The sequence below is a fragment of the Macaca fascicularis genome, chromosome 1 (genome assembly GCF_037993035.2).
Source record: "Macaca fascicularis isolate 582-1 chromosome 1, T2T-MFA8v1.1".
NCBI lineage: Eukaryota > Metazoa > Chordata > Mammalia > Primates > Cercopithecidae > Macaca > Macaca fascicularis.
Genome location: NC_088375.1, coordinates 104,996,450 through 105,012,590, shown reverse-complemented (window position 1 = coordinate 105,012,590; position 16,141 = coordinate 104,996,450). Strand labels below are relative to the sequence as shown.

The 16,141-nt window shown below is 53.6% G+C and overlaps 1 protein-coding gene and 1 long non-coding RNA gene across 2 annotated transcripts; one reads left to right on the top strand and one right to left on the bottom strand.

Moving 5' to 3' along the window:
• Positions 1-868: 868 nt before the first annotated feature.
• On the bottom strand, positions 869-11,338 carry MEX3A (mex-3 RNA binding family member A). The gene is made up of 2 exons (XM_045371971.2): positions 10,382-11,338; positions 869-6,512 (listed from the first exon to the last, which is right to left on the bottom strand). The coding sequence occupies exons 1-2, from the start codon at positions 10,833-10,835 to the stop codon at positions 5,404-5,406; spliced, it is 1,563 nt and encodes a 520-aa protein (XP_045227906.1). The 5' UTR covers positions 10,836-11,338; the 3' UTR covers positions 869-5,403.
• Positions 11,339-11,381: 43 nt separating this feature from the next.
• On the top strand, positions 11,382-13,688 carry LOC135970868 (uncharacterized). Its single transcript, XR_010586712.2, has 2 exons — positions 11,382-11,990; positions 13,187-13,688. It is a non-coding gene; the product is annotated as an uncharacterized lncRNA (long non-coding RNA).
• The last annotated feature ends 2,453 nt before the right edge of the window (positions 13,689-16,141 follow it).

The following is a 16,141-nucleotide window of genomic DNA, read 5'->3' as shown; positions in this document are numbered from 1 at the left end:
GTTGGCCAGGCTGCTCTCAAACTCCTGATCCCAGATGATCCGCCTGCCTTGGCCTCCTAAAGTGCTGGGATTACAAGCTTGAGCCATCGAGCCCAGCCCATCCAGTCTTCTTCCTGATCCCAAAGAAGAGGGATGGATTGAATCTGGTGGGGTAAATGGGGAGGGTCCCTGTCTCTTGGCTCTCTGCCCCCTTTCCATAGAGCCTAGGAGATGGCTGTCCAGGTAGCATCTCTGTCTCTGCCTCACCTTCCCCTGTTTTTCTTTTTTTAAGACGGAGTCTCACCCTGTTGCCCAGGCTGGAGTGCAGTGGCGTGATCTCAGCTCACTGCAACTTCCACCTCCTGGATTCAAGTGATTCTCTTGCCTCAGCCTCCGAGTAGCTGGGAGTATAGGCACGTATTACCATGCCCAGCTAATTTTTTGTGTTTTGGTAGAGACAGGGTCTCGCTATGTTGCCCAGGCTGGTCCTGAACTCCTGGCCTTAAGTGATCCATCCACCTCAGCCTCCCAGAGTTCTGGGATTACAGGCATGAGCCACTGCACCCAGTCATGAGCCACTGCACCCAGTCACCTTCCCCTGTTCTTCAGGTCAGGGTGGAACAAGGCCTGACTGCACCTCCAAAGAAGAGAAGGGAGTAAATGGAGAGAAAAGGCAGGGGATTAAGAGCTTGAAGACTCAAGCAGAGCTATGGAGAGCTAAGAGGGGGAACTTAAGGGTGGCAAGGAACTCTGGAGATATCCACTACTCACAGGTGTGTAGGGAGCCCAAAGCCACACTAGAGGAAACCCCAAGCTGCAATCCCCACCCAGATCCTCCCACTCACCCCAAGATGGCACAGACTCATATGCTGAGAACAAAGACAGAGCCTTAAGTAATAGTACTTTTAATAAAATTAAGTTCTTAATAGCACATTTAATACATTAACCCTCCCCCTTCTTGGTTTCTCTGCATTTTGTGCAACATCACTTTGACTTGACTATTCTTGGGTCTGTTTTATTTCCCGCTTTTATTTTGCTTTTGAAATCTTTTTCCTTGGTGGATTTGTATGTGTCTTCACTAGATGCCTCAAATTAAGTCTGACCACAATCCTACTCTACTTTCTACAGTGGAGAGACCATCCTCCCTGCCCCAGGGCTGTCTCCACCCACCCCACCCTTCCCCACCCGCACCCTCGAGTGGGGAAGGGGAAGCCCTCCCCACCCCAGACGCTACCATCCCAAACTAGCGGGGTTTCTAGGACAAAAAGAGCAGGGGGAATCTGTCCCTAGGTGGGGCAAGAAGAGTAAACTGGGGAGAGGGAGATGTGTTTGGGGTCTAGGGCCAGGGAGGGGCATGGCAGAGTCATTGGTGTAATGAATGAAGCAGGCTCCTCCTGCCAAAAGGAGAGCCAAGGGGCCTCTCCACCCCCTTGGATAGGAGGGGAAGGCCCAGTGATTGCAAGCTGGGGTTGGTAGAAAGCAAGTGCTTAAAAAATGTTGATTTCTCACACGCAGAAGCCAAGTCCCCCAGTTTTGTGTGGGGAGGGCAGTGTGTTCCCAGGCCAGGGCACAGTGGATGACCACTACCTGAACACTTATAGATGGAGGTGAACTGGAGCAGAGGGTTAGGGTTGGGGTCACCCAAAGTCCCTGTGCCTTTCCCTTGTCTCTGTGCCCATGGGGATGCCTTTCTCCCAGGCCTTGAAGGACAATGTCTCCACTCCACTCCGTGGGAAGTCCCTCTTAGAATCTAACTTTTATGAGACAAGAAAGCACTTTGCAAGTAGGTGAAGAACCAGTCAGCTTTAAAGAACAATTATTGAGATTGTTACTGCCACTGCTGCCATGGAGGTCAAAGCTAAGTGGAAAGCTGGTTGGGAACAGGGGTAGGGGACTGATCCCCTCAGTGCTCTTGAAGCTCTGAAGGTGAGAAGCGTGTGTGCATGTGTGTCTGTTTGTGGAATGACTTCCCAGGCTCTTAAATCAATCTGTAGAGAAGTGGACCGAGGTCACACTTCAAGAAGGACTTCCTCAGCTAGGCCTGGGGGAAGCATGCATGGGAGGGTTTGAGCTGGGAGCCCCAGGGGAGGACATACCACTTTGGAGTATGGGCTGCCCAGGTACTAGGGGTGCAGGTGAATGTGCTTGGCCTCCTCTGCTGCCCTCAGCCCAGCCCGTCTTATTGAGATGATCAGTGTGCATCCTTTCCAAGACCCTGGGAAACGAACCCCTCATTTCTTTGTCCTACAATTTAAAAATCCAAGGATTCTCAGAATCAACCCCAGCAGACTGGAAGCTCCCAATCTTCAGCTAGTAACCTGCTCCAACCCTGATATCTGAAGATGGGGTAACTCAGGGTGGACTCAGCCACTTCCCTCCTCTATTTATCTTTTCCTTACGACTTGTATACATTCTACTGGACCCAGGGGCCCTCAATGCTACTAAACTTTAAGCTATCTGAATATTGTCTACTAAGTAACTAGTAATTGTTTCTTTCTCTCTCTAGGATTATATGAAATAAATTTGAATTATTATTATTAATAATTATTATTTTGTAGTATTCTTTTCTTTTAAACCCCTCGGTTTCTCTTTTTCTTCTCTTTCTCGTTTTTGGTTAAAAAAAAAAATCTAGATCTCTTAAATCTCACACATCTCTGAGGGTTCCTATAGGCCTGCTAGGCCTCAATTCTGGATTTCCCCTCCTCACTTGCCCTGGAACAGGGCAGGGGAAAGTGGTGGGGGACACCCCAGGATCCTCAGTCCTTAGTCCTACAGCTTCTTCCTTTCTTGTTAATCCCTTTCTTTGTTTGGCTCTGCCGGCTCCCCTGAGGGGGAGGGGGAGAGGGGAGGAGGAGTCCATGGAGTGAAATCCAATCTACTGGAAGGGCCCCAGGAGGGACCGGGTTCCCCCAGCTCCTCTCTCCACCATTCATCCCGGGATGCTCCCCCAAGAAAAGCAAATGACATTCCTCCCCAAAAAAAAGTGGGGGAAAAAAGCAACGTAAACCCAAACATATATTAAAAACACTTTTTTTTTTAAGATTTAACTCTGAATACAAATGTATTTTTTCTTCTTCTCTCCCTACATATATTCTAAACCTTCTAAAGTTTTTTTATTTTTTTAAGGATCACTTTATCATAAAATAAAATATCCTTTTCATATAATAAATTACCTAATAAAAAGTCTTTTTTTTTTCATATTAGCCCAGGTTCTTTGCTACATTTATATGGTAATAAACGCCTTTATTAAAATAGAATATTAAATTATAAAGAACTGCTTTTTTTTTTTTTTTTTTGCTATTTTTGTTTTCTCTCCTCTGTGTTGGTCGCCTGTCTCGCTCCCTCTCATGCTCTCTTTCTCTCCTCTATTTTGTCTCACTATGTGTGTTTTGTGTTTGTTTCTAGGTTTGGCTCAGTTGGTAAGGGTGGGATTGAATTTGCTGAGCCCCCTAGTGTAACAGTCTTCTGCCTTTGTGGGTAAAGAGTGGAGAGGGGGAGGGGGATCGACAGACAGACATCCCTTCTTCCCACCCCCCTCCCCACCTGCCCCCGGCAACCGAGGGTGCCCATTTGGTTTGGTTTCTATTGTACAGACATCTCAGGATGGCTCACATAGGCGGGAAGGAGGGAAGTCGTCACAGGGCAGTTTTCTTGGCTGTGACCTCCTTCCCCTCCCCTCCCTGGCTGGTGTTCTGGAGGGGAAGGCTGTGGAGAGGTGTTAATTCTCGACAGGAGGAAGGAGAGGAGGAAATCCCCTCTGCACCTCCACCTGCTCCATCCAGGAAGAATGGGACTCTGGAGCTTTAAGTGCTCGGGCGATCACTCAGAACAGTCCCACCCCATTATTTACAAGGATCTCCTGGGACTCCCATCCCTCCATCCTCTCTTGGCCCGGCCAGCGGAACCAGGAGGGTGGAGAGCTGGTGGCAGCCCCAAATGAGCATGAGGGAAGCAGCAAAGGGGGTGCAAGGCCTGTAACAATATGTGATTCTCAGAATAGGCCCTGCTGCCCCCCAATCCTGCTTTGCCCCAGGCTGACCCCTCTCTGAAGACCTGGCTTCTCCTCAACCACATCGGGTGGGACACAGACTCCATGATTTGCATGGAGGATTCAAGCTAATAAGGATTCAAGCTAATAAGGATTCAATAAAGGTTCAGGTCAGGTTGAGAGGGGTGCAGGGAGTTGGGCACTGCATGGGAAGAGCAGCTCTTTCCTCCACCAGTCTCTCCTCCTGCCTCATGCCCTTTCCTGCTCCTTTAAATAGCAGACACACTACTCTGGCGCCCCCACTTCCACAACCAGAATATCCAGCCCAAGAACTACTCCCTAAATATAATGCCCATAGGTGATGAAGGTAGGGGTTTGACCCTTTACCCCAGTATTAGTCCCCTCCTCACATTTTCACTGAGAATGGGGATACATTCCATTAAGAATTTGAGATGTTTCTTTGGAGGAGTTGGGGAGAGGGCCTCTAGATGCCTGAAGAGGAATGGAGGGACCAATCAAATATTCCTCCCCCTACTTCTCCCCAGGAGGATGGTGTCCCCAAAGCTGGGCTGGAAGGGGCAGGGGCAAGGGGAAGGGAAGAAAGACAAAGATAAGGAACAGAGCTGGGAATGACAGCCACCAAAAGAAAGCAAAGCAAAGAGCTGGAGGGAAAGGAAAGAATTGAGGAAAGGGGAGATCCCAAAGGAAGGGAAGAGAGTGAAGGGGGGAGGGGCGGGGGCAGAGAGGAGCACCCCTCTCCAGATTCCTCTAGCCCAGCTTTGTGGGGACAGATGGCTTCTGAGCCTTTCAGCCATAGAAACGATTGACATGCTTCTCTCCCCCAACCCCTAGAAGATCTACGCAACTTCTGATAGGGCTCCAAGTCCCTTACACCGCTGGAAACTGATGACAGTTTCACAAACAGGATATGGGGGTGGGGTGGGGGGTAAAGGGTCATGCTAGGAGGTCGGAGGTCAGGACCAGAGGGCTTAGGGATTGGAAAGAGCACCTCTAGATACAGGTGGTAATTCTCCCTCTCCCTTTTACCCACCCCCTCCTCGCAAGAAGGGGTGGAGTGACACACAGCGGGGGAGGTGGGCAGAGGGCGTCAGAATGCCTTAGCGGCCACCTCTCCTCTGGCAAAACAAAAGTTTCTCTTAGCTGCTTCCAGATTTAAGGATGTGTTGAGGTATCAGAGTTGTAACTCTAGTAAAATTTTCAGTCTGGCCCCCTCCCAATCTTTCCAGGACAGGGTGACCAGAGGCTCTGAAAGTGGCCCACCCTCCAGCCACCACTGCCTCCCTCCCCCCTTCCCCAGCGAGCGAGTATCTCTAAGCACCTTGCCCCTCAAATCACCGCTTTCCAAAAGGCCTTAGTGGAAAACAGGTCCAGGGTGGGCCCCGTGGAGTGGGCCCCGGAGGCATGGGGCACGGGGCTTAGGAGAATATTCGGATGGCTTGCGTGGCTGTGATGTGGCAGACAGGACACTCTGGGTCCGTCCTCTCGCAGATGCGTACTGCACACTCCATGCAGAACAGGTTGTGTCCGCAGGGCACAAGGGCAGCAGTCACTTCGCTCTCAAAGCAGACCATGCAATCCCGCCCGCCGCCGGGGCTCCGCAGGCCGCCTCCACCAAGTTTAGAGAAGCCCTGGAGCGGCTCTCCCGGGGGGCGCCTCGGGAGTCCGGCCAGCTCGGGTCCCGCGGAAGTGGCAGGGGAGCGGTGTGCGCCCGGGGGCCCAGCGCGGGCCTTGGCGGAAGAGGAGGAGGAGGAGGAGGCCGAGGAGAAGAGCACGGAGGTGGGCGTGGCGTTCTCCTGGCCCGCCCACAGCGGGGGGCTAGTCTCCGCCACGCCGTAGTACACATCCTGCTTGCCCACGCCATAGCCCGGAAAGAGGTACCCGCCGTAGCCAAAGTCCCCGCCCTGCTCACCCAGGCGTGGGGCCTCAAAGCCAGAGTCCACTCCGCACTCGCCGATGCAGCCCAGGCTGTTCTGCCGGAAGGTGGAGAGGGGCTTGCAGCCGGGCGGGTGCACCCGCCAAGCGTCGGAGTAGCGGCTATCGAGTGCAGCGTCGGGGCTCCCCGCCAGGAAGTCGTTTTCATTGTTGTACTCGAGGATCTTGCCAGTGCGCACCGCGATGTGCGTCTCGATCTCCTCGCGCGCACGCTCCACGTTGCCTGGGGCACCCGTGATCTCGAACACGGGGTCGCGGTCACGGCTTGGTGTGATAATGTATGTGTTGGTTTGCTGCTGGATGCGCTTGATGGTTGCCCCTTTGGGGCCCACCACCAGCCCCACCACGCGGTAGGGCACCCGCACACGGATGGTCACCTGGCCAGGCAGGGCAGGAGCTACGCCAAAGGCGGCACCTGACTTGTTGCGGGAGGCACGGATCATGGAGAAGTGCTCCGCTGCTGAGATGATTTCCCGCCGGGCGGTGGCCACGTCCTCCCGCCGCCCTGTCACCATGAACACTGGTTCCTCGCCTCTCACCGGAGTCTTGATGTAGGTGTTGGTCTTGGCCCTCAAGGCCTTAATCTTGCAGCCTGGGATAGGGCGGGGAAGGAGGGAGACAAAGAATCGCACACAGCAAGGTTTGTGCTGGGACCAATAAATTCCTGATCCTCACCCAAATAGCCTCCCAGGAACCCTTCAGTCTACCCCTTGAAATGCCCACTGCTGCACACACAGTCCACCCTGACTTGAAGAACCCATTTATCAGATCTCAGATGTACCTAATGTCTCTAGCAGCCACAGATTTCAAAATGTACTAACTTTCCCTGAGTTCCATTCAGGGCCCTCCAAATTCATTCACTCCTCAAAACCCCCAAATAATCACTGACCCTCCCAGACAAGGTGGTAACTCAAATCCATTCACAAACTACACTCCTTTCCCCCAATATTTGCTCTTCCTTCAATTTCTCTACTGATGCCTGGCTACTCACAAACTTCCAAATCACTTAATCACCCCCCACATCTGTCACTGACCCTGATGTTTCCACAGAACCCCAATGTGCTCAGTAGTCTCACAATCTACTCATGTGACCCTTGATCATTAAAAGTGTCCTCCAAACTACCCAGGGACCACTGAAGTCTATCTGCTCTATGACTGCCCCACATGCCTTCCACTCAGTAGTTTCTCTCAGTGGGCCTCAAATTCATAGTGAGTTTGCAGCAGCGATTAGGGTGTGGGGGACTGGGAAGGGTCTGAGAATCATAATTTCAAGGAGGAAAGGAGGAGTATGGAAATAAAGAAACTTCTGTGTGAGGGAACAGTGCCCAACCCCATGTCACTCTTGTCCCCCTATACCCTGGGGGCAAGAGAACTGAGCTGGGCTGGGGCTGAGTAGGGTGAGGGAGAGGTATTTTGGATCCACACTCCTGCTTTGAAGTAGGAGTGAGTTAAAGCTGGGAGGTTAGGGAAAGGCAGGAAGAGAAAGAAGAAAAATGAGACAAAGAGAGACAAAGAGGGAGAAGGCTAGAGAGAAAAGTAAGGGCTACTGTTTCTAAAAGCTGCTGACCTGGGGTCTGAACAAGTCCCTCTCCTCCTTACCTACCTTCCTCTTTCCTGCTCCTAGCTTCACACAGAGCTTCCAAGACTCATGCCCTTTTGGGAAGCACATGTCACGTGTGTGAGTTCGCACACATGTACCTAAGAGATGTGCCTTTATCTAAATAATACTCATTTAGATAAAATCTAATGTATACTTTTATACACCTCTTTCATACACACATCAAGTCCCTGTGTTTCGGCCTTTCATACATCCCACTGTCCATCCCCATCCTCCCCAGCACACAAACAGCACATTCCTATACACACCCACACCCACGACTTTCAACCCCATTCACATATAGACCCACTCACACCCTTCTCTGAGCACAATTCACTATTACCTTTTTCTCTGCAACCGAAACCAAGTGGTCCTACTTTTCTGCCTGTGCCCCAACCCTCCAACCTGAGACCTGAGGTGAGCTCATTTTTTCCTCCTTCCTCCACTCCAGATGGCTGCTGCTTCAATGCTGGCAGATTGGGGGGTGGGGGAGAGAGAGTAGGTTGGGGCCCCTCCCCTCACTTTTTTTTTTTTTTTTTTTGAGACAGAGTCTTGCTCTGTCACACAAGCTGGAGTGCAGTGACATGATCTCGGCTCACTGCAACCTCCGCCTCCTGGGTTCAAGCGATTCTCCTGCCTCAGCCTCCTGAGTAGCTGGGATTACAGGCACCTGCCACCACACCCGGATAATTTTTTGTATTTTTAGTAGAGATGGGGGTTTCACCATGTTGGCCAGGCTGGTCTTGAACTCCTGACCTCAGGTGATCCACCCGCCTCGGCCTCCAAAGTGCTGGGATTACAGGTGTGAGCCACCACACTCTGCCCCCTCCCCTCACTTTTAAAAGACCTTAAGAAGGAGAATTTGCTTGTTCCCTCTTGTCTTCAGACCTCTTGGCAGTTAAGAAGTCCTACCTGTTGTCCAGCCCACATCCTTGCTGCTTTAATGTCAGTAAATGATTGTTCTATTTTCGAGGTATGGAGGGTCGCAAAACAGTGAACTCCCCTCTCCTACCATTTCTACTCACATATCATTTGATGGGCACCTGGGTTCTGGCTCTAAGTTTTGGGTCCAAAAACTTAAATGAGAGCTAAGTATCTTTAGCAGTTGGGGTTGGGGTGAGGAGGACAGGCCAAGACATCCCAGTAAGAAGAAACGCTAGAGGCCTGGAGGTGCAAAACTGGTGGTGGGTCTTTTCCTGGGTTCTGCAACCTTGAAGAAGCATCTCTTGAAGGGAAGACCTACTGGGCTTCACCTTCCTAGAGGTCAAACAGAGGAGCACTAACACTGCAGCAGGAGGAGGGAGGTTAGACAAGAGGGAGGACTTCCATATACTTGACTGAGGGGCAGGCTTATCTTTTGTGAATAAAAAATCCCCTTACTTTTATGAGGGACAAGCCCATCTGATGCGGAGGCAGAAGAGGAAAGAATGACTCCATTACATTCCGGGGCCTCCCAAGACCACCCCCACACCCAAGAAAAGGTAGCAATGTCCGTCCCCACCCAATTCCAGGGCTTTGGATCCCCAATTTCTGACAAGAGGAAATCCAACTTTCTAAATCAGAAATCTCAAGAGATGGAGTGCCCCAGGGAATGAGGGCTGTGTAGGGGAGTGGCATCTTCCCCTCCTCCATTCTGGATCTCTCGGTGAAATCCCCCTAACCCCCAGCACTCCCAGTGGATGAGGTGGGATGTGGAGTAGGGGCCCCCCTGGCCCGCCTCTCCTTTTCCTCCGCCAGAAGCCGGCCTCCTCCCGCACTCCCAGCCGGAATGCAGCTCCTCTATTGTTCCCCACTGTGGGACAGCTCCTCCCCCACTCCTCCCCCACCCCATACCTCCCCAGCCCAGCCTCTTTGCAATTTCCAAATCCCGCCCCCCCCACTCTCCTTGGAGAAGCCAGGAGAGGGAAGGGTCCCCAAGATCCCGTCTGCTCAATTTGGACCTTCACCAACACCCCCACCCACCCACCCAGGGATGCTGGAGCAGCAGAGGGTGTGGTACCAGACATACTACGCTGGATTAATTCTGCACCCCCTCCCAACAGACCCAGACACACGCCCTCCACCAAATTTCCAGGTGAAGGTTTCTTGCCCCCCAGCATTCCCCCTCCTGCCCTGTCCTACTCTTTCACTACCAGAGACCCCTCTCTAGGCCTCTGGCCCAAGGCCGTGGCCAGCCCAGAACAAAAGCCAGAGAGGGAAGAGGAGAGGTCCAAGCCAGGACGTAGCACTTCCTTGGAGACACCCCTTCCAAAACCCCAGAGACAGTCCAACTTTGGTGTGTGGGTGACCACAGGACCCCCTCCTCTCAGCAGCCCCCCTCACCGCCTCTTCCCCAGGCTGGGACCCTCCCCTGGGCCACACCCCCTTCCATTCCTACACTCAGCCCAACAAAGAGACAGATACTCAGTCTGGCTTCGAGGGCCAGGTCTCCCCCAAAGTCTGTAACTCCAGGCGGCTGGGGGCCCCAGGGATGCCCCCTCCCCAACGTAGGAGCAGATATCAGAGTACAGGCTTCTGAGTAACTCTTTGCACATTCCGTCAGTTTTTCTGGTTAGGAGTGGACACCCCCTCCGGACAGCCTCCCTGGATTGGGAGACCGATCCCCTCCCCTTTTCCTCTTCCAGTGCGAGGATATTTCTTTGTTTAAGGGCAGAGCTCTGGAGGAGGAAAGATCTGGAGAACCGTCCCGACTAGGGGTAGCTGGGAACTTTGTGGCACTTGGAAATCAGGGTAGGGGGCGGGTCTCTCTTTGTGGGGAAGGGACAGAGCCGGAGGCGGGCAAGAAGGGAAGAAATGAACTTTCCGCGCTAGGGACGGAGTGCCCCCACTACAGTCCCTCTCAGTGGTCCCGGCGCCCCGCTTACCTTGCCTGCCCACGATCTCGGCCACGTGCTCGGAGGTGGGCACCGGAACACACTCCGTGGTGTTGCTGCTGCCCTTCAGGCGCAGCTCGGCCTCTTTGTAGAGAGCGCAGAGCTTGGCGTCGCTCGCCCCTTTGGGGGCGGTGGGGGGCTGGGGCGTCTGCGCCGCGGGGGCCGCCGTCGGGGCGGCCGGGGGCGCCGCGGGCGGCGGCGGCGGGGCCGGCTGCGGGGGGGCGGCCGGCTGCGCGGGGGCGCCGCCCCCCCCACCTCCCCCGTCCTCGCCCGCCGTGGGGGCGGGGGGCTCCCCCAAACCCAGGAGGCAGAGTTGATCGAGAGCCAGCTGAAGGGCGCGCTCGTCTTCCAGCAGCCCTCGGTCCTTAGCGCTTCCCCCGAAACATCCTAGTTCTCCAAAGCCCCCATTTCTTTCCATTATTCCAGATACCACTAGACTAGGCATGGCGAAACAAAAGCTGGGGGAGAGAGAGAGGGAGAGAGAGAGAGAGAGGTGGTGGAAGGGAAAAGAGGAGAGAGGAGGGGAGGGGAGAGGAGAGGAGGGGGTGTGTGGGGAGGGGGGAACAAAGAACTGGGGAGGGGGGAAGAAAGCGAGATAGAAAGATAGACCCTCCCCCTAAGCCCCCTCCCCAAACACCCTGTAACCCGACTCCCCTCGCCCCAACCCCCGGGGTGGGGGTGGGGGGAAAGAGAAGCAAAACCAAGAAAGCAGATCTCCTCTCCTCTCCGGGGGTGACGGGGGGCGGGGGGCTGCAGGATCTCTGCCCCCACCCCTCCCGCCTCGGACCTGGGAGTCTCTAGCCCCCGCCGTCCAGGCGCCCCCGTTAGGCTCCCGCACCGAGCCCCAGTCCGGGAGCGGCGCTCAGTGGCCCCCAATAGAGCCCAGCCCCTTCCAGCGCTCAAACTCTTTTGTTTTAAATGAACTGGATGGAGCAGCATGGAACTGACGGGAGGGGGGCGCGCCGGGGGCGCCCGGGGCATGCCGGGAGTTGTAGTTTCCCGCCCTTGGGGGCGCGGGGACAAATTCCTTGACCCGAGGATAGTGCCCTTCGGTCTTTCCTCGCAGCTCCCGGGCAAGCTAGGGGTGGGATGGAAGTCGAGGTCCCTAATTTTGTAAGGGGAGGGTGAGGGGAGAAGGGGTAGTATGCGGAAACGGAGCGGCTTTGAAGCTGGCTAACGCCGCGCGCCCCCTCCCAGGACCCGCTCCTTCCCCGCGCCGGCCAGTCCTGGGGGCCCGCTTTTTTATGGAAATGAGGGGGGGGGCGGGGAGCTGTCCCCGCTCGCTCACTGCGGCTTTCTCCCGCTCCCCTCTCCCCCCTCCCTGCCGCGCTCCCTCTCCGCTTCCCCCTCCCGCTCTCCCAGAGTCGATCCCGGAGCCCGGCCGCGGGGAAAGGTTCTCGGCCGAGAAGACAAAGCCCGCAGCAGCGATGGGGGGAGAGCTGGGCTCTGCGCATTGTGGGGGCCAGGAAGGGGTGCCAGGCTGGGGCTGCAACCCCCTGGCAAAGGATGGGGTCCCCTCATCCCTAAGCAGCAAGCCATCTCCCCTCGTCCGCCCCCCGCCCCCCCCAGTCTCGGAGATCTCAGAGGCACCGACTGGGAGGTGAGTTAGTTCACGTCCTTCTGCTCGGTGGAGGGGGTCGGGAGGGCGGTGGAGTGATGAGGTGCGGAGGTTGACAGAGTGGAGGGATAGAAGTGGGAATCGGACGGAGAGTGGGGAGGCAGGAACAGTCTTAAAGGCCTGGGGTGACTTAACCGTTTGGGGTGAGGGCCTTGAGCTTTGGGTGTGACAGAAGGAGGGAGGAGAGACCAGGATGGACTGGGAACCCAGACTTCCTTCAGGCCTGGGCTGTGAATACAGCTTGGGGTGATCTGTTCTTTAGCACTCATCGTAATTTCCACTCTGTTTCCTCCACCCCTCTCCCACTGAAAACCTATTCAGGGCCGGGCGCGGTGGCTCACGCCTGTAACCCCAGCACCTTGGGAGGCAGAGGCAGGTGGATCACCTGAGGTCAGGAGTTCGAGACCAACCTGACCAATAAGGTGAAACCCCGTCTCCACTAAAAATACAAAAACTAGACGAGCATGGTGGCAGGCGCCTGTAGTCCCAGCTACTCAGGAGGCTGAGACAGGAGAATTGGTTGAACCCGGGAGGCGGAGGTTGCAGTGAGCCTAGATCCTGCCACTGCATTCCAGTGAGACTCCGGCCTCCGCCTACACACACACACAGAACCATTCACTCCCGTTTGACTCCGGAAATTCGGTGAGAATGAAGTTTCTAAGGCTTGGAGAATTAGGCACTTTTAGAGTTTCAGGAAGGTGGAGTGTAATGCAATTTTTTCTTCTCCCTTTACCCCGTATCTTCTGCATTTATTTTATATCACCCTTTTTGTGTCTGGATCTTTCCCAAGGGAAGAAGGGATGGCACTGCAGCTTGAGGGCTCGAGGTCAGACTTTAAGAAGAACTTCCATAAAGAGTTTTATAACAGTGGGTGGGTGAGCCACAGTGGTAAGGTGTCCTTTTCTGGAGTGACTTGAAAAACAAAAATCTGAACTAGTTTGTAAGGTAAAGTCCTGCTGAGAGGCAAGGGAACAGATGAATTGACTTCACAGACTTAGCAATGTGGGGCCTTGAGGGCTGAGCTGTTTAGCCCAGTTCCCTAAACTGTTTCTTGGAAAGAGTGAGTTTGCACACTAATGGGAGTGCTGGAACCTGAGCTGAGGATCTCAGAAGGGGTGGGTTTGTGGGGGCGGGGGGAGCGGAGTTGGCACATTGCAGGGCTTTTTTTCCTTTGCTAGGCAGAAGATCCAGGGAAGGAGAACCTTGACTGAGGAACCCGGGAGGGCCCTGGAGTTGGGGAAGTTTGCCCCCTGGACTGGGGATTTAACATAAGATCAACAGTAAACCTTATTGTGGGATTTGATGCTACTTCCACCAAGCAAGAGTGAAAGAGGAAGAATTGGAGAGACAAGGTCCTAGAGAGTGGTCTGTTTCTGCGTCTTGTCCCGTCCTTCTGTCCCAGGAACCTGGATTGCAGAGACTGTGGTACTGGGGACCATGGGGTCTCTTTGGGAGAAAGTTTTTGCTTTGTGGACCACGTGACTCTCTTTCACATTAATAGAAATAGCAAACAGTTGCATAGGACTTACTGTGTGCTAGGCATTTTTGTGGGGCCACCAGCTGGGCTGAGCCTTCCTGTCCTCACTGAAATGAGATTCCCCCCAGACTCCCACCCTGAACTTGCCCTGCCTCTGCTTTCCTCCCCACTAAGCTAATTAAAGCAGGAGGTTAATCACCAAAGAAGCCTTGGGGATTTGGCCAGGGAGGAAAACAAAGGGCAGAAACAAATATGTATGAGTGGGGAGGGGGTCAGCTGCTGAATGGGGAAGGGGCTGACTGAAAGGTGGGGCGGGCGAGGCAGGGTCCCTACTGGACCCACTTCATCCCTGATCCACCAACAAGAATGAATCAGTCCTCTGGGTAAGTTAATGTCCACCCTCAGGGTCCCACTGGGACTCCAGACAAATTTCCTTCACAGCAGATGTGAGCCTGGCACCTGGAGGGTGAAGGATATGTGTGTGAATGCAGTTAGGTGTGTGGCATGGTGTACATATGAGAGTGTGTGCTGCAGATCATGTGGGAGAGTGCCCAGGTGCAGAGGAGGCCCAGAGTAGGCACCTTGAGGAGCTGGATTCTCAGAGCGTTTTTTACGAGTCCTTCGCTGTCTTCCGGAGGCTGGTGGCCTCCTTTGTTCAGGAGGCCCCCTCCCTCAACTGAGAAGCTAGATTTCTGTCTACAGGCTCTCCTTTTCCCCACCTGCCTAATCCAGAATTATGGCAATGAGAGCAGAAGGTCTTACTTAAACAACACTCCCCACTCTCTGCCTTATGACCAGAAAGGTGTAGAGGTGGCATACTTGTCCCCTTCGGGACTTTGGAGAACAGCACTATGTCTCTCATCTTCATCATGGTCCCCAACCCTAGCGGCGCAGAACCTAGCATGCAGCCCTGCCCAGAACAGAAGCTCAATAGGGGAACATTGAGTGTAACTGCATTTTTTTTTTTTTTTTGAGACGGAGTCTCGCTCTGTTGCCCAGGCTGGAGTGCAGTGGCGCGATCTCCGCTCACTGCAAGCTCTGCTGCCTCCCGGGTTCACGCCATTCTCCTGCCTCAGCCTCCCTAGAAGCTGGGACTACAGGCACCCACCACCACGCCCGGCTAATTTTTTTGTATTTTTAGTAGAGACAGGGTTTCACCGTGTTCGCCAGGATGGTCTCGATCTCCTGACCTCGTGATCTGCCCGCCTCAGCCTCCCAAAGTGCTGGGATTACAGGCGTGAGACACCACGCCCGGCCGTAACTGCATTTTTACAACTTTATGGTGTCAGGAGGAAAGAGCAGGTCTCTAGAGATAAACATGCTGCTTATTCTGCCACTTTGGGCAGTCATTTATTGCTGAGCCTCAGTTTCCTTATCTCTAAAATTGAAATAATAAGCCAAGCTCTGGCAGGGCATGATGGCTCATTCCTGTAATCCTAGCACTTTGGGAGGCCAAGGTGGGTGAATCACTTGAGGCCACGAGTTTGAGACCAGCCTGGGCAACATGGCAAAACCCTGTCTCTACTAAAAATACAAAAATTAGCTGGGCGTGGTGGTGCACACCTGTAATCCCAGCTACGTGGGAGGCTGAGGCATGAGAGTCGCTTGAACCAGGAAGCAGAGGTTGCAGTCAAGATTGTGCCATTGCACTCCAGCCTGGGTAACAGAGGGAGACTCTGTCTCAAAAAATAAAATAAACCAGCCGGGTGCGGTGGCTCAAGCCTGTAATCCCAGCACTTTGGGAGGCCGAGATGGGCGGATCACGAGGTCAGGAGATCGAGACCATCCTGGCTAACACGGTGAAACCCCGTCTCTACTAAAAAATACAAAAAACTAGCCGGGCGCGGTGGCGGGCGTCTGTAGTCCCAGCTACTCGGGAGGCTGAGGCAGGAGAATGGCGTGAACCCGGGAGGCGGAGCTTGCAGTGAGCTGAGATCCAGCCACTGCACTCCAGCCTGGGCGGCAGAGCGAGACTCCGTCTCAAAAAAAAAATAATAATAAATAAATAAATAAATAAATAAAATAAAATAAACCAAGGTCCTAACACAGTGCCTGGCTATCTTAAGTGTTCAATCAGTTTTAGTTTCCTGGCCCTGGTTGTTCTCCCCTTGTGTTTGACTTTAGCCAGATTATGGTCTTCAGGAATTTTCATTTGTTCATACATTCATTCATTCATTCATTCATTCAGCCAACCACTTCCTATTGAGCTCCTGGGATGTGCCGGGCACTGGAGGAGATTTATTCTGACCCATCATAGGTCACTTGAAGTCACTTCTAGGTCTAGACTTGCTGAAATAAAATCATTCCAAACAAATAGCAAATAATTCTAAAAATAATTCCTGTTAAACCCTGGAATGCAGGTGACCTCTGACTCTCTCTCTCTGTCTCTCTCTCTCTTTCTCTCTCTCTCTCTTTTTTCTGTCTTTCTTGCACAAGCCAGGCTTCTGGCCTCATGCCTGGGGAACAAAGGACCCTGTTGAGTTGTTGAGTACATACACACACACAAGCCAGGCTGCAGGGCAGGAAAGGCGACCCAGTGGAGATTCCAGGGTTCTTGTGGAGGTTGGGAGATAGGAGTGGGGTGGATGATCCAGACTGTGTGCTTGTGAGTTGTATCCCTTCTTTTTTTTGAGACAGAGTCTCACTCTGTTGCCAG

Excerpts from the sequence above, each read along its gene's own strand:
- MEX3A (XM_045371971.2), bottom strand. The coding sequence starts at position 10,835 with ATGCCTAGTCTAGTGGTATCTGGAATAATGGAAAGAAATGGGGGCTTT. Across the intron at positions 6,513-10,381 it reads CGAGATCGTGGGCAGGCAAG|GCTGCAAGATTAAGGCCTTG; the intron begins GTAAGCGGGGCG and ends GCCCTATCCCAG.